This window comes from Erinaceus europaeus, chromosome 1 (assembly GCF_950295315.1).
Source record: "Erinaceus europaeus chromosome 1, mEriEur2.1, whole genome shotgun sequence".
NCBI lineage: Eukaryota > Metazoa > Chordata > Mammalia > Eulipotyphla > Erinaceidae > Erinaceus > Erinaceus europaeus.
The window spans coordinates 116,443,926-116,466,901 of NC_080162.1; the positions used below are offsets into that span (position 1 = coordinate 116,443,926).

General features: G+C 44.6%; 1 protein-coding gene across 1 annotated transcript in view; it reads left to right on the plus strand.

The window, feature by feature from the left end:
- The window catches only part of PI4KA (phosphatidylinositol 4-kinase alpha), a 153,322-nt gene that overhangs the window by 104,790 nt on the left and 25,556 nt on the right, over positions 1-22,976 (plus strand). Inside the window, 15 exon segments of the mRNA XM_060194530.1 lie at positions 5,447-5,555; positions 7,553-7,689; positions 7,808-7,941; positions 8,369-8,451; positions 9,240-9,310; positions 9,396-9,520; positions 10,651-10,732; positions 10,981-11,064; positions 13,019-13,108; positions 15,584-15,703; positions 18,403-18,495; positions 20,161-20,317; positions 20,573-20,700; positions 22,164-22,322; positions 22,593-22,744. Coding sequence (XP_060050513.1) covers positions 5,447-5,555; positions 7,553-7,689; positions 7,808-7,941; positions 8,369-8,451; positions 9,240-9,310; positions 9,396-9,520; positions 10,651-10,732; positions 10,981-11,064; positions 13,019-13,108; positions 15,584-15,703; positions 18,403-18,495; positions 20,161-20,317; positions 20,573-20,700; positions 22,164-22,322; positions 22,593-22,744 — 1,724 coding nt within the window.

Here is a 22,976-nt window from a genome sequence, read left to right on the forward strand (position 1 = left end):
TTTTAGTTGAGGTCATCGTTGTTTGATACAACAGAGAGAAATGGAGAAAGGAGGGGAAGACAGAGGGGGAAGAGAAAGATAGACACCTGCAGACCTGCTTCACCGCCTGTGAAGCAACTTCCCCTGCAGGTGGGGAGCCTGGGGCTCAAACCAGGACCCTTATGCCGGTCCTTGTGCTTTACACCACGTTCGCTTAACCCACTGCACTACCGCCTGACTCCCGGCAGAGATCTTTCTGAATGATAACAGGAGGCTCAAGGAATGTACAGATACACAGGGGGCCTTTAGAGAGCTTCTGTAGGCTAGTAAAATAGCTCACTGCTTTACCATTTGTGTAACCCAGGTTCAGGCCCAGCCTATATCACACTGAATGAAGTTCACTCACTCTCACGGGCTCTCCCTTCCATCCACACTCCCTCCTTCCCTCTCTAAAATAATAATAATGCATAGGACATCTGTGTGTTGCTCGGTTTGAGAACTGGCACACAAAAGCACTGTCCTTATAATCAGGACACAAAAAGTGTGGTTAGATGTGAATCTGGTTTAGCACCAGATAACTTTGACTAGCTGTTTTCTCAGAGCCTTCATTCCTCCTGCTCAATACTAACTACTCAGTACTAACAGCCTGGGTGCCCAAAGCTGGTTTAGATTTCTCAGTGAGGTCTGCTAAGCCTTGCATGGTCTGCCTCTGGCCAGGTTGCTCAGTCTCTATCCTGTTCTCTAATAAGCTAAACTGAGCCCCCATCAGAGCCTTGTTATTTGCTGTGTTTTTCTGCAGGAGCACCTTCTCTCCAGACCCTCATGTGACTGTTATTGTTTCACCAATGACCTCCCAGGTCAAAGTCCCACTCCTCCCTGCTATGTTCCCCCCCACTTTTTTTCTTTTTTCTTCCAGGGTTATCACTGGGGCTTGGTGCCTGCACTATGAATCCACTGCTCCTGTCAGCCATTTTTTCCCCATTGTTGGTGTTACTGTTGTTGTTGGATAGACAGAGAGTAATTAGAGAGGAGGGGAGACAGAGAGGGGGAGAGAAAGATAGACACCTGCAGACCTGCATCACCACTTGTGAAAAAAAAAAACCTGCAGGTGGGGAGCCGGGAGCTCAAACCTGGATCCTTGCACAGGCCCTATGTACACTTAACGTGGTGGACCACCACCCCACCCCCTACTCTCACCCTCTTAAGGAGGGTACTTATACTACTGCATACACTTGTTGTAGAAAGTCAGATGAGATCTTGATTGTATGTAAATGACAGTAGTACCTGGCACATAGTTAATACTCAGTAAGCACTACCTGCTACAATGCTGTAATACATATATTTATTCATAGATTTGGAAGAAGGCATACTTTTTTTTCTCTTTCTAACAAAGCACTGCTCAGTTCTGGCTTATGGTGGTGCTGGGGATTGAGCCTGGGACCTCTGCTGCTTCAGACATGAAAGTCTGATGCACTACTTATGTGCACTATCTCCCCAAATTGAGACAATAAACTTGCAACATGGTGATTTTTTTTAAAGAACCATTTATATACTAATGAAAAAGAATCAGGAAAAAGAAAGCACACTATCCAAGTGAGCTATTAAAAAAAGAGAATCAGGGGGCCAGGCAGTGACCTGGTTAAGCACTCACATTACAGTGTGCAAGTACCCGGATTCAAGCCCATGATCCCCACCTGCAGGGGGAAGGTTTCACGAGTAGTAAAGCAGGTCTGCAGGTGTCTCTCTGTCTCTCTCCCTCTTTGTCATCCCCCTCCACTCTCTACCACCCCCTCCTCTCAATTTCTCTGTTTCTAGTCAATAATAAATAAAAATATTACAGAAAAATAGAGAGTCAGAATATCACTGTGACACATGCAATGCCAGGAATCAAACTCAACACCTTGTAGTTGCAAATCTAAGCTTTATCCACTGTGCCACCTCCCAGGTCTCAAGACAGTAAATAGTAAACTTAACTTAGGAAGCAAGTGGCAAGCTTTGATTTTGTTGTTTTTTTTTTCCCTCTATGTAGTTCCTTTCTCAGAATATCTTTCTCCCCCCCTTTTTTTTATAAAGAAGGGTCTCTTTTTTTAATTTGTTTACTGTATAGAGACAGCCAAAAATCAAGAGGGAAGAGAAAGATAGAAAGGGAGAGAGAAAGAGAGACACCTGCAGCACTGCTTCACCACTTGTAAAGCTGTCGCCCTGCAAGTGGGGACCAGAGATGGAAATACTGGTCTTTCTACACTGTAACATGTGTGCTCAACCAGGCACCACCTGGCCCCTAGGAATGTCTTCTCTATGATTATGTACTGTTTTTATTATCTTTAAGCAAGTAACAACTTTAAGCAAGTTTTCCTGCATATTTACATTTCTGATCCTGTTACTCACTGTTGAAAAACTGGACTTTAGCCTTTCCTGACACTTTGTGACAGTTTTGGGTCTATTGCTCATTAAAAGTTTTAGCCCCAACTGCAAAGTAGCATGACACATAGTCCATTTTCTCCTGTTTAGGCTCAAAAATTACTCTATAGTTAGATGTGTTTTTCCAGCATTTAATTACATTTAAAAATACATAGTCAGAAGAAATGTTTACCCTTATACCAACTGCTTAGATGAAGTAGTTAATATTTTGCCAGACTTAATTGTATATTTTGGACAAGTATAAACCTATGGGACTACATCAAATTAAAAGGCTTCTGCACAGCAAAAGAAACCAATACCCAAAAAAGAGACCTCTCACAGAATGGGAGAAGATCTTTACATGCCATACATTAGACAAGAGTTTAATAACCAACATATATAAAGAGCTTGCCAAACTCAACAACAAGACAACAAATAACCCATCCAAAAATTGGGGGAGGACATGGACAGAATATTCACCACAGAAGAGATCCAAAATGCCGAGAAACATGAAAAAATGCTCCAAGTCTTTGATTGTCAGAGAAATGCAAATAAAGACCACAGTGAGATACCACTTCACTCCTGTTAGAGTGTCATACATCAGAAAAGGTAGTAGCAACAAATACTGGAGAGGTTGTGGGGTCAAAGGAACCCTCCTACACTGCAGATGGGAATATAAATTGGTCCAACCTCTGTGGAGAACAGTCTGGAGAACCCTCAGAAGGCTAGAAATGGACCTACCCTATGATCCTGCAATCCCTCTCCTGAGGATATATCCTAAGGAACCAAACACACCCATCCAAAAAGATTTGTGTACACATATGTTCATAGCAGCACAATTTGTAATAGCCAAAACCTGGAAGCAACCCAAGGTGTCCAACAACAGATGAGTGGCTGAGCAGTTGTATATATACATAATGGAATACTACTCAGTTATTTGACTTCACCATTTTTTAAAAATGCTTATTTATTCCCTTTTTGTTGCCCTTGTTGTTTTATAGTTATAGTTGTTATTGATGTCATTGTTGTTGGATAGAAAGAAATGGAGAGAGAAGGGGAAGACAGAGAGGGGGAGAGAAAGATAGACACCTGCAGACCTGCTTCACTGCCTGTGAAGCGACTCCCCTACAGATGGGGAGCTGGGGGCTCGAACCGGAATCCTTACACCAGTCCTTGTGCTTTGCGCCACATGCATTTAACCCACTACGCTACTGCCCGACTCCCCCGTTTTTTCTAAATATTTATTTTCCCTTTTGTTGCCCTTGTTTTTTATTGTTGTAGTTATTGTTGTTGTTACTGTTGTTGTCGTCGTTGTTGGATAGGACAGAGAGAAATGGAGAGAGGAGGGGAAGACAGAAAGGGGGAGAGAAAGATAGATACCTGCAGACCTGCTTCACCGCCTGTGAAGCAACTCCCCTGCAGGTGGGGAGCCGGGGGCTCGAACCGGGATCCTTACTCCAGTCCTTGCGCTTTGCACCACCTGTGCTTAACCCACTGCACTACCGTCCGACTCCCAATTTCACTGTTTTCAACCCATCTTGGATGGAGCTTGAAGAAATTACATTAAGTGAAGTAAGTCAGAAACAGAAGGATAATATGGGATGAGCTCACTCTCAGGCAGAAGTTGAAAAACAAGATCAGAAGAGAAAGCACAAATAAAACCTGAACTGGAGTTGGTGTACTGCACCAAAGTAAAGGACTCTGGGGTAGGTAGGGGGAAGAGTACAGGTCCTAGAAAAGGATGACAGAGGACTTAGTGGGGGCTGTATTGTTATATGAAAAACTGAAATGTATGTACAAACTATTATATTTACTGTGGAATATAAAACATTAATTCCCAATAAAAAATTTTTTTTAATTGTATATTTTGGAGGTGAGTTGTAGGATGACATGATGACACTTTCTCCCTGGGCACTGAGCATGAATCTTTAAAATGATTTCTTCTGTGCCACTGTTATATCAGAAAAGTCACAGTACTTCTCTTGGATATCAGACATATAAGCAAAACTAGATTTCTTCATGACTTTTAACAGTTATTCAAAAATTCTGGGATCCAGTTAGGGTTCATGTAGGACATGGTTGTTAAGTCTTTTAGCTTTTTTTTTTTAAGTCTCTTTAATATCTGTTTTTTCTGTTTCAGTCTGTTTTTTCCTTCCTTGATCTTCTTTGTAGAGAGCAGGGAGTTCCTCTTAATTTTTGCCTTCCCACACTTGGGGCACACAGAGCTTTGCATCATTGCTAGAACTTCTCAACTCTTTTCTGTTTCATCTGATGTGTAGGATTGTGTTCCTGTATAGGGTGCTAGCTAGCTGTGACTACACCTTGTCTTTACTTCTGCATGCTTCAGAACATTCATGGGACCTTCCCCTCCCCAAGGGACCAGAACAGTCTCTCAGCTGCACGATGGGCAGGATCACTGCACTTCCAGGTCCATGTCTTTACTAGGGAGGGAGCAATGACATTTACAAAGTCTGAAGTAGGATCTGTGACCCAGGAGGTGACACAGTGGATAAAGTATCTGATTCTCAGGCATTAGGTACCCAGTTTGATACTTGGTATTACGTATGCCAGAGTGATACTCCCGTTCCTCTCTCTCTCCCATAAATAAATAAAAAATTTTAAGTGGGATCCCAAGTCAAAGAAAGAGATGTGATAATCCCTTTATTTCTCTCTCCTGTGCCAAAACCAGTTAGGACCTCTGATAAGTAGAAGTGAACCACTCTAGAAGCCAGACTATAAACACAGAGCCAACACTGTGGCCTGAGAGCCCTGTTGTGTTTCTGCCATCATTTGGGACATCACCCCAGCCAAATGTATGTTCTCAAAAGCTGACAGTTCCACAGCCTACAAGACCTGAGTGGGAAGGACAGGTCAGTGACAGGGAAGTACACACTACTTTAACGTAGAAAACTAGATGATCAGTGTATGCTAAGTGGTGAACCTAATACTATTGGTCACTATCCAATGTGTCTCTTCCTACCACTCAGACTGTGTCTCAGAGAATACTCTCTGACCTTTAAGGCCTTGTAACTAATGTCATGTTCTCCTTTTCGCCTTGGCACATCAGCTCACCCGACGGTTGCCACCCATCAAGGAAGCCAAGCCTCGGTTACAGAAGCTCTTCCGTGACTTCTGGCTCTATTCTGTGCTGATGGGATTTGCTGTGGAGGGGTCAGGTAAGGGATACTTGCTCTCCCAGGGAGTTCAGAATGGAGAATACAACACAGGTGCTGTGGACAGAATCTAGCTAGGGATGTGCATGTGTTGGAATTTTGTACAGATGCAAATACTGCTTCTTACAAACATTTGTTATACTTCCCCAATATCATTTAAGGTTCTGAAACTACATGTCTTAGGAAGAACCCAAGTTAAGCAATAGAATAGTTTCCATGTCTCATTTGAAAGTAATTGGCTCAAATGAAAGTATCCAGGGGGCTAAATGGTGGCACACCTAGTAGAGAGCACATATTACAGTGCACAGGGACGCAGAATCAAACCCCTGTTACTAACTTGCAGGAGGGAAGCTTCACAAGTAGTGAAAAAGTGCTGCAAGAGTCTCTTTCCCTCTCCCCCTATATTTCTCTTTCCCTCTCAACTTCTGTCAGGAAAAAAAAAATGGGGAGAATCAGGCGGTAACAGCGGGTTAAGCACACGTGGCGCAAAGCACAAGGACCAAGCAGCATGAGGATCCCGGTTCGAACCCCTAGCTCCCCACCTGCAGGGGAGTCGCAAGTGGTGAAGCAGGTCTGCAGGTGTCTATCTTTCTCTCGCCCTCTCTGTCTTCTCCTCCTCTCTCCATTTCTCTCTGTCCTATCCAACAACAACATCAATAACAACAGCAATTATAACTACAACAATAAAAAAACAACAAGGGCAACAAAAGGGAAAATAAATATTTTTAAAAATTGGGGGAGCAGATGGTGGTGCACCTGGTTGAGCGCACATGTTACAATGTGCAAGGACCTGGGTTTAAGCCCCTGACCCCCACCTGCAGGGGGAAAGCTTTGCAAGTGGTGAATCAATGTTGTAGTTGTCTTGTCTCTCTCCCTCTCCATCACCTCCTTCCCTCTGGATTTCTGGTTGTCTCTTTTTTTTTTTTTTTTCCTCCTCCAGGGTTATTGCTGGGCTTGGTGCCTGCACCATGAATCCACCGCTCCTGGAGGCCATTTTTTTTTCCCCCTTTTGTTGCCTTTGTTGTAGCTTCGTTGTGGTTATTACTATTGCCCTTGTTGACGCAATTCGTTGTTGGATAGGACAGAGAGAAATGGAGAGAGGAGGGGAAGACAGAGAAGGGGAGAGAAAGATAGACACCTGCAGACCTGCTTCACCACCTGTGAAGCGACTCCCCTGCAGGTGGGGAGCCGGGGGCTCGAACCGGGATCCTTACGCCGGTCCCTGCGCTTTGCGCCACATGCGCTTAACCCACTACGCCACCGCCCGACCCCCTCTGGTTGTCTCTATCCAATAAATAAATAAAGAATAAAAAAATTAAGTTTGGGGGGCTGGGTGATGGCACAACTGGTTGAGTACACATGTTACAGTGCACAAGGACCCGAGTTTGAGCCCCTGGTCCCCACCTGCAGGGGGAAAGCTTCACAAGTGGTGAAGCAGTGCTGCAGGTGTCTCACTGTCTCCCCCTTCCTCTCAATTTCTGGCTGTCTCTATCAAATAAATATTTTAATTTTTTTTTATAAATTAGGTTTTTTTTATTTCAAGAGGGATAGAATACTACTCTGCAATTAAAAATAAATAAATGATTTATTGTCTTGAGACAAAATGGATGAAACTAGAGGAAAACGCTTAGTGAAATAAGTAAAGAGATGAAAGACAACTACCAGATGGTTTCACCCCTATATGGAATCTACATGAGCTTGCAAAAAAACAAAACCAACAAGCAAACAACCTGTCTCTAAGGCTTTGCGAGAATTCTGGTGGTTTCCTTTGGGAGGTGGAAGGGTGGGTATACAGAACTTTGGTGGCGAGTGCAGTGTGGAACTATACTCTGTAATTTTATAGTCTTGTAACTCACTATTAATCACACACACACAAAAAAAATAAGTGAACAAACACACATAAAATGGGGGATGTCTAGTACTTGAGATAGTCAGCATCAACCTTAGCGCAGTTCTTCCCAAGCAGAATGGTGTTCTCACTCCCGTGCACTCTCTTGCAGGACTCTGGCCTGAGGAGTGGTATGAAGGCGTCTGTGAAATAGCTACCAAGTCTCCCTTGCTCACCTTCCCCAGCAAAGAGCCACTACGATCTGTGCTCCAGTATAACTCAGCCATGAAAAATGACACGGTCACCCCAGTGAGGATTCTTGTCTTGCCAAGGACCTATGTAGCAGGGGAGGGGCTTTGTGTGTTCTCGTGGGAGTGCATCCTTCCCTTCTGAGGTCCTTCATGACCCGTTGTTCCTTTCCCTCCAGGCTGAACTGAGCGAGCTTCGAAGCACCATCATCAATTTGCTGGACCCCGCTCCTGAAGTGTCTGCCCTCATCAACAAGTTGGACTTTGCTATGTCCACCTATCTCCTGTCTGTTTATCGACTGGAATATATGAGGTAGACAAGACTTCCCCTCCCTACACATCCTTATCTGAGCTGATTTTTAAATGTTTGTACATTCTAGATGTGGACATTTTTTCACTGAGCAATGCATCTTGTTTTGGTGTCTGTATGTTGTGCCACTGATGGAAAGATGTACTGGGACTCAGCTGACAAGTTTTCTGATGTGGGGCATTCAGCCAATGTTGGTGGACAAAGCCTTGTGCTTGTGATCTTTAAGCAGCATTACTGATGGTGACTCACCAAATGGAACCACATAGGGATATTATGATAGGTATTGGACATGGCCCCCAAAGAGTCTCAACAGCATAGTCCATTAAGTGGCCATCTGTTCCTTGTAGCCTCAGAGAGCTGGGCAGCATCAAATCTGTGATAGCGAGGGCCTAGAACTTTTAAATACTACCACAAGCTGTTCTTCTTACAGGGTACTACGCTCAACAGATCCTGACCGCTTTCAGGTCATGTTCTGCTACTTTGAGGATAAAGCTATTCAGAAAGACAAGTCTGGTAAGTACTTTCATAGTGCATTGAGCTTTAATACTAAATAAAGAAAGAGAGAGACAGAGAGACACCTGCAGCCCTGCTTCACCACTCGCAAAGCTTTCCTCCTGCAGGTGGGGACCAGGAGCTCAAACCTGGGTCCTTGAGCATTGTAGCATGTGTGCTCAACCAGGTTCACCACCACCTAGCCTCCTAAATAGAGAAATACTACTCCCTGTTTTCTGTGTGGAGAAAATGGCTTTTTGGAGTAGGGGTAGATAGCATAATGGTTATGCAAAGATACCCTCTTGCCTGAGACTCTGAAGTCACAGGTTCAGTCCCCCCAACCACCATAAGCCAGAGCTGATCAGCGCTGTGGTTAAAGGGGCGGGGAGCAGGGAGATAGAGAGAGAGACTTAAAACACAGGGGTGGAGGAGCATGCTCTCCTTATGGGTTTACAATTACTTAAAATAGGAAAGATGAAAAAGATTAAAAAAAAAAAACTCCCTTGAAAACCACTATCCAATGCAGACAGAATCCACTGATGGGCACAAAAACAAATGAGTGAAAAATTAGAAGAAAAATGACACCTGAAGAGAACCTGAAATGTATACAGTAGCACCAAATCTGTGAATGTGTTCAAGAAGATACGACATTCTATCAGGACAAGCTCAGGGAGGGTCTTAAGGGATTTTATGTTCTCTGCAATTCCTCATAAGTTCAAAATCATTTGCAAACAAAACATTTGAGAGTAGCTGAAACCATGTCTTTCTGTTGATACTTCTCACTGATGGAAACCCTGTCCTCTTTTCAGGGATGATGCAGTGTGTGATTGCTGTTGCAGACAAAGTGTTTGATGCCTTCCTGAACATGATGGCAGATAAAGTAAACCTTATCAGAATGCCCAGGCTTGGATCTGTTGTGGGTAAGCTGAGGATACCTGCTATACCTGTCACTTCTGAATCTCCAGGCTAAGACCAAGGAGAATGAAGAGGAACTGGAACGGCATGCCCAGTTTCTCCTGGTAAACTTCAACCACATTCACAAGAGAATACGGAGAGTGGCAGACAAGTATCTATCTGGACTAGTGGATAAGTAAGCACATTTTCCTTCTAATGCTTAGGGTGTAAGACAGAGGGAGCATTCGAATGTACACGTGTAAGTTTCTAGGTTTGGGATACAGGGGAGTATTTTTGTTAACATTTTATTTATAGTCCCTTTTGTTGTCCTTGTTGTTTCATTGTTGTAGTTATTATTGTTATTGATGTCATCATTGTTAGATAGGACAGAGAGAAATGGAGAGAGGAGGGGAAGTCGAGGAGAGAAAGATAGACACCTGCAGACCTGCTTCATTGCCTGTGAAGTGACTGCAGGGGAGTATTTTACATATAACACACACACACGTTTGAAAAGGACAGGGTAGCCCTCCACAGAATGTCACTGAGTTTGCTACAGAGTGTGAATTTTGGTCTTGAAATCTGGACTTAATCTATAATTGTGTACTTACAACACATTTTGTGACCAGGATTTTTTTTTTGAAAGATCTATTTATATGAAAGAGGAGAGGGGAGAAGGGGAAAGAGAAAACCAGAGCATCATTCTAGCATTCTAGCATATTCAGTGCCAGTGATTGAACTCAGGACCTCACGTTTAAGGGTCCAATGCTTAATCCACTGTCGCCTCCCTGGCCAGGAAATCACCCCTGGGATTCTGAGTCCCAACATCTCTGACATGAGCCAGTCCTCCATCCTCTACCCCAAAGCCTGTCTGGGCTCTCTGTGGGGTATTCACTGTCATACAAAGGGCTCCTTCTAGCCTAGGACTCAGTCAGAGATTCTCCTAGTATTGGACCTCTGCGCAAGAAACCTAGCCATAGGGATCCAGGAGTTGTGCAGCCTGCTGCTTATGTTGGATGCCAGTTCCAGGCAAGGTTAGAGGGCAAGTCAAGCATACTGCAAGTCCTGCTTACAAATGAAGGTTGCCTGAGGGAGTGGGAGAGTGCAGCCTGACTGGTGTTTACCTAGAACAGCAGACATTAGTTTGAGACAGGGTCACTTGGGTCTGTGCCTGGCCCAAGGAATGGAGGCATCAGTTTGGACTCTCTGCCTTGGCTCCTCCTTTCGCCTTCTAACTCTCAGCTGTGTAGCAGGAAGCAGGGCTCATTCTCCACTGAAAGGAATGTGTTCCTTGGAGTTTGGGCTCCTGAGAAGTGGCTCTTGGTATAGGTTTCCCCACTTGCTCTGGAGCGGGACGGTGCTGAAGACCATGTTGGACATCCTGCAGACCCTGTCCCTGTCACTGAGCGCAGTGAGTGTCTCACATTCTATACACCTAAGCCTGATTTACACTCCAAGTGGCCAAATCGGGCATGCGGGATCCAGATTCCATGGTGGCCTTTCCTAATAAGCTGCAACAGGTTTGGAAACCTGTCACACACATGGCATTAGAGGGTATGGAGGAGGCAAATGTTCTGCATGCAGTTTATGCAAGAAGCACAGCTTGTCAGAGCTGCTCCCAGAGGCAGTTTGCTGGAGGGAGTCCTGTTTTGCTTTCAGGATATTCACAAGGACCAACCATACTATAACATCCCAGATGCCCCCTATCGGATCACCGTTCCAGACACTTATGAAGCTCGAGAGGTAAGCTTAGAGCTGTTCTCTTATTCCGGGTCACTTTCACTGCTGTTTACTGAGTCAGCCCTGACCAGCATTTTCCATACATTGTTTCATTCATTCACCAGCAATTTGAGGAGAAAGTAGCATAGACCCCAGCCCACAAGTGAGGAAGCTGATATGGCTGCATTGCACAGCATGAGCAGTGTGTGCTGCCTTAACCCAGGTTTGTCTGTCTACCCAGCCTGCTCTCTCAACACTTGGCCATGATGACTCTCAACTCTCTTCATGGTTCACCATTACCAGCTACCTGTCAACTTTAAACAGACTTTTTAAACAAACTTCACAGCTCAGAAGTGTTCTGTCTTTGTTGTTGTGGGAGCAAAGTAACATGACTGCTTTGTGCTACCAGATAGGAAACAAGTGGAGTAAATACAGCAGATCCTTGAGGACCATCGTTTTGTTCAACATAGTTTCATTAAAATATTGTGAAAAAGCTATCCCGAACAACACTGAACAAAACATTGTTTGAGGACCTGCTTTCTTTTTTTTTTAATTTTTTTAACTTTTTTATTGTATTTTATTATTGGATAGAAACAGAGAAATCGAGAGGAAGGGGGAGATAGAGAGGGAGAGAGATACCTGTAGTCCTTCACCACTCGTGAAGCTTTCCCTCTGCAGGTGGGGACCAGGGGCTTGAACCCAGGTCCTTGTACACTGTAATGTATGCACTCAACCAGGTGCGCAACCACCTGAGGACCTGCTTCATTTTACATTTTCACCTAAATTTTTAGTTTTCAAGAACCTGTCAGCATCAAGTGAGAACACCCTAGCAGTCCACATGAGGAGGGTACATGGTGTCAGATCTGACTCAGAGCCTTAGAGTGCATGGTGAGGCTCAGCTCAGAAGGCTCTCAGTCATACCCTTCTGTAGTCAGCCCTCAGCTAAGCCAGCTTCTAAATTCCCCACCTAGTGACAAGCCACCTCTGATGGTTTTACCTCCCAGACTTGCCTTTCCATTCAGACTCAGGACATGGGTTACATACTGACCATATTATGATGGATGTACTGTGAATGTGGGCCTGGCCACAAAGCCTCCAGAAAGAATTGCAAGCCATTTTCAAGTCTGTGGGAGAACTATGGGCGTGGGGAGGATGGGGACCTAGATCTTTGGTGATGGGAGTAGTGAAAAAATACATTAAAAGGGGGCCTTGGTAACATGGAAGTGTTGTGCATGTACAGACTATTTGTATTTTACTGTTAACTGTAAACCATTAATCCTCCAATAAAGAAATTAAAAAATAAATAAATAAGAATTGCAGGCCAGGAAAAAAACTAAAAGAATTACAGACCAGAATGTGTGCAGGCTCCCTGTGCTTGGAGCTATGACATTAGAACACAGTTACATACCCATAACATTTCCTGGCCTGCAATTCTTATTTATTTATTTATTTTTAATTTCTTTATTGGGGGATTAATGGTTTACAGTTAACAGTAAAATATGATAGTTTGTACACGCATAACATTTCCATGTTACCAAGGCCCCCTTTTAATATATTTAATATACCCATAACAAAGTACTACAGATAAGAGGGCTTAATCAACAGAAATGTATGTTCTTACAGTTCTGGGGACAGAAGTCTAATATCAAAATGTTGGCAGGAGTGGTTTCTGTTGAGATCAAACTCCTGGGCCTGCGAATGGTCATCTTCCCATATTGTCACGTGGCCATCCCTCTGTGCATGACTGTATCCTTCTCTCTTACTACAAGTACACCAGTCAGATTGGATCTTAACTTACCCTGCTGGCCCCCCTTTTAACTGAAGCACCTCTAAAAACCCCGTCTCCAAACAGAACCACATCCTGAGGCATTAAGGGGTAGAGCGCTGTGTTAACACATGAACCTTAGGGGACACACTCCGCCCATAGCAGTGGCTCTGACACTGACATTGACCTGGAGTGGCTTGCACCCTCTTTCAGAGCATCGTGAAGGACTTTGCTGCACGATGTGGAATGATCCTACAGGAGGCAATGAAGTGGGCGCCTACAGTCACCAAGTCTCACCTACAGGTACTGCTTTTCTCTTCACCTCTTGGGACCTTGAACCTTTGTGATTCTTTTTATTTATTTTATTTATTTTTATTTATTTATTTATTCCCTTTTGTTGCCCTTGTTGTTTTATTGTTGTAGTTATTATTGTTGTTATCATCGTTGTTGGATAGGACAGAGAGAAATGGAGAGAGGAGGGGAAGACAGAGAGGAGGAGAGAAAGATAGACACCTGCAGACCTGCTTCACCACCTGTGAAGCGACTCCCCTGCAGGTGGGGAGCCAGGGTTCGAACCGGAATCCTTATGCCGGTCCTTGTGCTTTGCGCTACCTGCGCTTAACCCGCTGCGCTACAGCCTGACTCCCAAACCTTTGTGATTCTATTCATGCCACTGTTCTTAAGCTGGAGGCTTGAACCTGGGTCCTCATGCTTAGTAAAGTGTTCATGCTGCTGTTGAGCTATCTCCAGGTCCCTGGTACTTTCTAAAAATCATCAAAAAGCAGTTTTGGAAGTCAGGCGGTAGTGCAGCGGGCTAAGCACACGTGGCACGAAGTGCAAGGACCGGCTTAAGGATCCCAGTTCGAGCCCCCAGCTCTCCACCTACAGGAGAGTCACTTCACAGATGGTGAAGCAGGTCTGCAGGTGTCTGTCTTTCTCTACCCCTCTCTGTCTTCCACGCCTCTATCCATTTCTCTCTGCCCTATCCAACAACGACGACATCAGTAACAACAACAATAATAACTATAACAATAAAATAAGGGCAACAAAAGGAAATTAATTAAAAATTTAAAAAAAAAACTGTTTTGATAAGCTTCTTTCAACTAACCAGGGCTTTACACTGACATACTGACCTTAAAATACAACCAACAGGACCAGCAAGATAGCTCACCTGGGTGGTGCACCTGCTTTGTCACATGCACGCACAGCCCAGGTTTGAGCCCTGTCCCCATACACTTCAGTGCTGTAGTGTCTTCCCCTCTCTCCCTCTGTCTCTCTTGACTTTCTCTCTGAAATACTGACTTGGAGTTCTGAAGCCCAGTGACAACAACAACAACAAACAATTACAGCACTAAATTCATTTAAGTGCATTAAATTAAACTAAGAGCATTAGTCAAGTGTTGAAGAATTTTAGAAGCTTGAATAGAGGGTATGTTCAGGAGCTTGGTCAGGTGTGAAGGGGACAGGGACAGTGAGATTTGTGGATGGGGCAAAGTTGTCCAGATTTACAAGAAGAAACACACCATCTGCACTATATTAGTGCAGCAGGAGAAGTCAAATGGCATAGCTCGCAATGGAGGCATATACCCCAGCAAGGTGGTTAGAACCTTGCTGGCGAAAGACTACAAACTGATGTTTGGACACCAAATCTTGCCATATAGGAAAGGAAATGAGCAAATACAAAGAAGAAACTATTGAAAAAACACAGGGTGTGGTCCAGGAGATGGCACAGTGGATAAAGAATTAGACTCTCAAGTGTGAGGTCCTGAGTTTAGTCCCTGGCAGCACATACCAGAGTGATTTCTAGTTCTTTCTTTTTTAAAAAAAAAAAACTTTCTTTTTAAATATTTATTTATTTATTCCCTTTTGTTGCCCTTGTTGTAGTTATTATTGTTGTTGATGATGTCGTTGTTGTTGGATAAGACAGAGAGAAATGGAGAGAGGAGGAGAGGAAAGAGGGGATAGAGAAAGATAGACACCTGCAGACTTGCTTCACCGCCTATGAAGCGACTCCCCTGCAAGTGGAGAGCTGGGGGATCGAACCTGGGTCATTATGCTGGTCCTTGCACTTTGCGCCATGTGCACTTAACCCTCTGCGCTACCGCCCGACTCCCAAGTATTTTATTTATTTATTAATGAGAAAGATAGGAGGAGAGAAATAACCAGACATCACTCTGGTACATGTGCTGCCAGGGACAGAACTCAGGACCTCATGGTTGAGAGACCAATGCTTTATCCACTGTGCCACCTCCTGGATCACTCTAGTTCTTTCTCTCTACTACCTTTCTCACAAATAAATTAAAGAAAGAAAGAAAGACACAGGAATAGAGTGATTTTTATTTGCAACTTTCACTAAAAACTGCTGGGCGGGGGTGGGGGGGATAAGGAACATCAGCCCAAGAGGTGACACATTGGTTTCTCAAGCATGAGGCCCTGAGTTTGATACCTTGTATTGCATTTGCCAGAGTGATGCTATGGTGTGTGCACAGTTGCTCACTATCTCTCTGTGTCACAAAAGAGAAGGAAGGGAAAGGAAAAAAAGTTGTTGTGGAGCTTCAAGAGCTGTGGAGTCAGTCTTGCAGGCACTGAGCCTTAGAGACAACCCTGGTGGCAAATAAATAAGTAAAATGAAGGTACTTTAACCCACTGAGAGCCCCCCAAATAGTCACTAAGGAGAAAGCCCAGTACTTGAGCCAGTGTTTGTTCTACTGCCTTGCACCATATTTTATATAAAGTGTTATTTTACTAAACCTTAAAACCTTCCTTTTCCTGTTTCAGGAGTATCTGAACAAACATCAGAACTGGGTTTCGGGGCTTTCCCAGCATACAGGGCTGGCTATGGCCACTGAAAGCATCCTTCACTACGCCGGCTACAACAAGCAGAACACAACTCTTGGGGTAGGTGTGATCTCCTAGAGTATTTTCCTCTCCTTCAGCCACTAGACCACACTCTGGGGGCTCAGGTAGGTTCTCACAAAAAGCACCTGAGCACCCACATTCCACATGTGTGATGGAACTTGCAGGACCTCGAAGCAGATCAGAAGCAGGTAAGAAAGGTCTAGGCTCAGAGAAGAGGTGGTCATTCAGTCAAGCATTTCCTTTGTATATTTTTGTCTTAGATTTATAGACTGATGGAGAGTTATGCTTGGTTAAGTGGTGAGACTAGGTAGATTTGCTTGTTTACTTACTTTGCAGTATTGTGACGTGAACCCAGGGCTTCCTAGGCTCATTTTCTCATCATTTTTTACAGAGAGGGAGAGTTACCACAGCATCATTCCATCATCCATAGAGATCCCCCTAGTGCTGCCTGTGGTGCTCCCATATGGTACTGGGGTTTGAACCTAGGGCCCTCAAGCATGGTAGGAGACACATTCTGCCATGTGAACTAGCTCCCAGCATCCCATTTTTGCTTCTTTTTTTTTTTTTAAAGATTATGAGAAAGATAGGAAGAGAGAAGGAGCCAGGCATCACTCTGGTACATGTGCTGTCAGAGATCGAACTCAGGACCTCATACTTGAGGGTCCAGTGCCTTATCCACTATGCCACCTCCCAGAGCACCATTTTTGCTTCTTATCTCTCTCAAGTAAGGTGGGAAAAGAGACTGCCTTCCTTTTTTTTTTTTTTTTTTTTAACCAGAGTGATATTCAGTTCTGGCTTATGATAATACTAGGGCTTGAACCTGAAACCTTAGAGCCTCAGACATGGAAGTCTTTTGTATAATCACTAAGCTATCTCCCTGGCCCTGTTTTTCTCTCTCTTGTGAAATACAGAAAAAATAAATCTCATGGTCCAGGAGGTGGTGCAGTGGATAAGGCATTAGACTTTCAAGCATGAGGTCCGGAGTTCAGTCCCGGCAGCAAATGTACCAGAGTGATATCTGGTTCTTTCTTTCTCCTCCTATATTTCTCATAAATAAATAAAATATTTTTTAAAAAAAATTATACTCGGGAGTTGGGCGGTAGTGCAGTGGGTTAAGCCCACATGGCGCAAAGTGCAAGGACCAGCATAAGTATCCCAGTTGGAGCTCCCGGCTCCCCACCTGCAGGGGCTGCTTCACCTGCTTCACGGTGAAGCAGGTCTGCAGGTGTGTCTTTGTCTCCCCATCTCTGTCTTCCCCTTTTCTCTCCATTTCTCTCTGTCCTATCCAACAACGATATCAAGAACAATAATAACTACAACAATAAAACAACAAGGGAAACAAAAGGGAATAAATATTTTTAAAAATAAAAAGTAAGTAATTAATATTTTAAATAATTATACTCAAAAAAGTATCTTTAAAATAATAAAAATTAAAAATCTCAGGGCTAGGGAGACTGATGCATTGTAATGTGTGCATTCTACTGGGTATGTTATCTCCCGGCCCCAATTTAAATCAGTTTCTTTAGAATTTACCTTTCAATAGGTAATATATATATATATATATATATATATATATATATATATATATATATATGCATACTTTACCATGTGTGAGACCCTGGGTCTGAGCCTTGGTACCACGTGGGAGCTCCATGGACAACTCTAAAGGGACTCTATGGTTGGTGGAAGGCAGCTTTGGTGTCTCTCCCTCCAAAATTGAATGAATGAGTGAGTGAATCTATGGAAAGTACCCACTTAGAGTTGTGCTGGTAGCCTTTTGTGATGCTAGGCAGAGCATGGTGGCACCTAACAGCAAGGGTTCAGATACTAGAGGGCTAGGAGAGGGCTGAGACTGAATCAGAGGAAGTAGAGAAAGTCCTATTTGCAAATACTTCCCCACTCTGTTGCTTGCCTCTGTACTCAGATAATATCTGTCTTGCCTCCTACTGGGAGGCCTTCCCAGCTAGTGAATGTCTCCAGATCCCCTGCTGGCTCTGTTGCAATTCTCACCCACAGAAGAGTCATTTCATAAGCATTAACCTCACAGCATTTCTACTGTAGACTAAAATGATTTTTGTGATAATCTGGTGATTATTCTTGTTGCAAAGATCTGTTTACCACCAGAAGTAAAAGTAGTCAGGGCAGCTAGATGAAGCTATCATACCAAGCTGTCTTTCAAAGAAGCTTCATACTAAAAGTAAAAGTATATACATTTTCTTCATATAACGTATCAGACAATATGTTCGGAAGTATTTCATAGTGTTAACTTCTCCACATTACATATATTTTTTTTCTTGCCTCCAGGGTTATTGCTGAGGCTAGGTGCCTGCACCAGGAATCCACTGCTCCCAGAGGCTATTTTTTTCCCCTTCTTGTTGCCCTTGCTGTTTTATTATTGTTGTTGTTGTTGTTATTGCTGTCGTTGGATAGGACAGAGAGAAATCGAGAGAGGCAGGGAAGACAAAGAGGGGGAGAGAAAGATAGACACCTGCAGACCTCCTTCACCACCTGTGAAGCAACCCCCCTGGGGGTGGGGAGCTGGGGACTCTAACCTTATGCCGATCCTTGCGCTTCACCCCATGTGCGCTTAACCCACTGCGCTACCACCTGACCCCCGACATTACAGATTTTTAATAAGCTGTGGATCTGAGCTTCTTAACTGGACTAAGGAATAGCTATGGTAAACATGACAAAACATGTTATGACAGTCTCAAATAATCATCAATATTTATATCCAGGCAACTCAGCTAACCGAGCGGCCGACCTGTGTGAAGAAAGATTACTCCAATTTCATGGCATCGCTGAATTTGCGCAATCGCTATGCAGGCGAGGTATTGCTCCTGCCCTTTTGCCTAAGACCCTTCATAATGTCCCCTTGTTTTGATTAATAATTGGCTCCCTCGTGGTGGAAGACAAACAGGGCATCTGGGTGAAAGTAGAACTCATTCTGGGTGAATTTAGAAGCATGGGGCTCTAGGATCATCATTAATATCTAGCATTCGTGACACTTTCTCATCATCTCTGCAAAAGGCTACCTTTGTATACATACATTATACCTGCAGGGAAGCATTCTGTTCTTCTGCCTCCCTCTTTCTAATGATACTTAAGAGGTACTTATTGATACTTTACTGTGTAGTGAGTGATGTTCTTTTTCAAAATGTATTTATTTATTAAAAGACACACACAAAAAGAGAGAGGAAGAGAGACCAGTGCATTGTTCCACTCTGGCTTATGGTGGTGCTGGGGATTGAACGTTGGGACACATAGTAATGTATGCACTTAACTGGGTGTGCTACCACCTGGCCCCATGACCAATACTCATTTCTAACTTCTCTCTTTTTTTATTCGTATTTATTCTTTTTTATCTTTATGTTTTTTTTTAATTTTTATTATCTATATTTATTTATTGGATAAAGACAGCCAAAAATCAAGAGGGAAGGGGGAGATAAAGAGGGATAGAGACAGAGATACCTGCAGCTCTGCTTTACCACTTGTGAAGCTTACCCCCTACAGTTGGAGACTGGGGGGGGGGGCTCGAACCTGGGTCCTTGTGCATTGTAACATGTATGCTTAACCAGGTGCTCCACCACTGGCCCCTATCTTTATGTTTTTATTTGTCTGTGTAATTATTATATTTATTTTACCACCAAGGTTGTTGCTGGGGCTCAATACCTGCACAATGAATCCACTACTCTTGGTGGCTACTTTTTTCCCTTTTTTCTTCTCTCTTTTTTTTTTTTTTTTCCTTCAGGGTTTATCGCTGGAACTTGGTGTCTGCACTATGAATCCACTGCTTCCTGGAGGCCATTTTCTCCCCATTTTTGTTGCCCTTGTTGTTGTTGTTATTGTTAAATAGGACAGAGAGAAATCGAGAGAGATGGGGAAGACAGAGAGGGAGAGAGAAAGATAGACACCTGCAGACCTTCTTCACTGCCTGTGAAGGGACTCCCCTGCAGGTGGGGAACCCGGGGCTCGAACCAGGATCATTATTCTAGTCCTTGTGCTTCACATCATGTGCGCTTAACCTGCTGAGCTACCGCCCGGCCCCCTTCCCTTTCTTCTTTATAGAAGGAAACATCTGCAGCACTATTTCACTGAGTGTGAAGCTTCCCTGTGTCCTACTGTCATATGGGGACCAGGGATGTGAACCGAGGTCCTTGCACATGGTAACAAATGTGCTCCACTGGGTGCACTGTTGCCTGATCCACCTAATTTCTTTCTTTCTTTTTTTTTTTTTTTTTTTTTACCAGAGCACTGCTCAGCTCTGGCTTATGGTGGTGCAGGGAAAAGTCTGTTTGCATAACCATTATACTATCTACCCCTGCCCCCTAACTTCTCTTTATAAGAAAAAATCTATGAGCAGTAATGGGTCTGTGGAAATGAGGCTATCACTATCTTCATGCCGGTCCTAGCTTGAGCATGGACATGTGTCTGTCAGGGCCTCATCCAAATGCCAGGACTAGGTGTGACTCTGCTGACACATATCCTTCTTGTAGGTGTATGGAATGATTCGTTTCTCAGATGCCACAGGCCAGATCTCCGACCTAAACAAAATGATGGTCCAGGAACTGAATAGAGCACTGGACCTCAATAATCCTCAGCACTACACGCAGGCCATGTTCAAGCTCACTGCAATGCTCATCAGCATCAAAGGTAAAGGACGAGCTCCTTGGGACTCTGGACTGGCTTGTAAATGAGTGCTCTGTTTTAACCATCTTTGGAGTTGGCATTTTGGCTGAAAAAAAAGAGAAAGAACTCCCCCAATAGAGATCTCTGTGTCATCTGTGGTGGGTGGAAAACATAAAAGGCTTCTTACAGCTGGCCAGCGAGTGCTGACTTTGCTGCTGTGGAGACCTAGATTTCAGCCTGTGTTCTGGCAGCCTCTGGATAGCATATGTTTGCTTCCAGATTGTGACCCACAACTCCTCCATCACCTGTGTTGGGGCCCCCTGCGGATGTTCAACGAGCATGGCATGGAGACAGCCCTGGCCTGCTGGGAGTGGCTGCTGGCTGGCAAGAATGGAGTAGAAGTGCCGGTAGGACACTGGCTAAAATCAGCTCCTGAGGATTTGGGGTGGGGGCTAGGGGGGCAGTGATAAATGTAGAGGGCCTGTCCTGTTTCCTCAGCTGAGCTTGGAAATGCCTGGAAAGTTCCCCCACAAGATTGGATATGTATGTCAGACCACACTAGAGTGGTGCCTAAAAGCTGTTGTTTTTCAGATTCTCGGTAGGGGGAGCCAATTCTCCAAGGGTAGAAAGAAGACCCTGTCCCTTGAACACATCCAAATGAATGAGCACCCAAAAATTATTTTTCAAAGATCTTTCGAATTTCCATGATTGTGGGGAATTTGACTTGCTTGCCTTTTGTTTGTTTGTTCGTCATTTAAGTAAGTGGTCAAAGGGGTGTTTTGTTTCCTTGTCCAGTAAGGGGAACTGGAATATTTCCAAAGAGAGAATGTCCAAGGCAGGTCACTACTAATGCTTCCTCTTCTCCTGGCCCTTACTAACTACATGGACTTATGTGAGTGCACAGTGGTACAATGGTAATTCAGAGCCTGGAACATCTCAAGTGCTGGTCCTGCCCCCCCCACACACACACACCTCCTTTTCCTCTAGTCTCCCCACCTTCTGCACTCTGAGCATGAGCCAGCTCAGCCAGAGACAAAGCAGCTCCCTCCCATGCCCACACAAACTAGAGGGCAGGCTTCTTCCTGTAACCTTCAGGGCTCATCTTGCACTCTACTGTCCCCTTCTCATCTTCTTGATACCCCACAGTGAACACACTAGGGGCCCTGCAGTTCACACCCTCTGGGCTTGCTCTTGCTGTAGGCTGAGTACTGTTCCCTCTCCCAAAGGACTCTGCTCAGACGTCTGCATGTCTTGTTCCTGTGTCTGTTACAGGGCTTATCGTAGTTGTCCCTCCACCTACCATCCCTGTTCCCCTGGCCACCCTACCTGTTCTTCCATGTACACCCCACTTACAACCCCTTTGTGGCTCCATTTCCCCTTAGCAGGCGCAAGGGTCCAAAATGTAACTTGCTTCTCTTGATAACACATTGCCCCACTTACAACCCCTTTGTGGCTCCATTTCCCCTTAGCAGGCGCAAGGGTCCAAAATGTAACTTGCTTCTCTTGATAACACATTGCCCTCTAGTAGCCTCAGTTTTCTAGACTTTGTTCAGTGAAAATGTATTAATTTATAATAAAAAGAAGACAGTGGGACTGGGTGGTGGCAGACTTGGTTGAGCACATGTGTTACTGTATGCAAGGACCTGGGTTCAAGCCCCTGGTCCCCACCTGCAGGGGGAAAGCTTTGTGAGTGCTGAAGCAGGACTACAGGTTTCTCTGTCTCTCTCCCTCTCTGTCACCCTTCCCTCTTGATTTCTGGTTGTCTCTATCCAGTAAATAAAGATAATTAAAAAAATTTTTTTAAGAAAGAAAGACGGTAAGCACCTTTCTGCACTTTGCAGAGGAACTAGCAATTGCTGTACATTTGCAGTTTATGCGAGAGATGGCAGGGGCCTGGCAGATGACCGTGGAGCAGAAGTTTGGCCTGTTTTCTGCAGAGATAAAAGAAGCTGACCCCCTAGCAGCATCAGAAGCAAGTCAGCCCAAGCCCTGTGCCCCTGAAGTGACCCCCCACTACATCTGGATTGATGTATGTACTCTGACTCCTCCCCCATTCTAGCTGCAATAGTGGGGACACCCCTGGTCCCAGTGGCTCTGTATGCAGGGGCTTTTTGAGACCACCTTTCCTTGAAGACATCCAGATTTCTCCCCAGGCCTTTCGGGCCCCTCCACACTTCCCCCACAGACACCCCACTGGCACTCCTCCTGACCTAGAGTATCTCCTGAGCTGGCTGTAGTGGTGGTTCTATGGATGAGCCAGCCAGTCCCAACACCACAACATGTTCTTCTCCCTGCTCAGTTCCTGGTGCAGCGGTTTGAGATTGCCAAGTACTGCAGCTCTGACCAAGTGGAGATCTTCTCCAGCCTCCTGCAGCGCTCCATGTCTCTGAACATCGGTGGGGCCAAGGGGAGCATGAATCGGCACGTGGCAGCTATCGGGCCCCGCTTCAAGTGAGTGGCTCTCCTCCTCTGGGGATGGACTCTCTGACTCATCGACACTAGGGACTCTTTCCACGGGGCTTTTATTCACCAGAAACTGACCAAGCCCCAGTCCTCGCAGGACCCTGGGCAAGGGAAATGAGTTAACCTGGTTATTGTGTCCTTCCAGGACTGGGGGAGTTAGGCACTGCTCTGCCCATTTCAGGGGGTGTCCAAGAAAGTGATTTACTGATGGGCCTGGGGG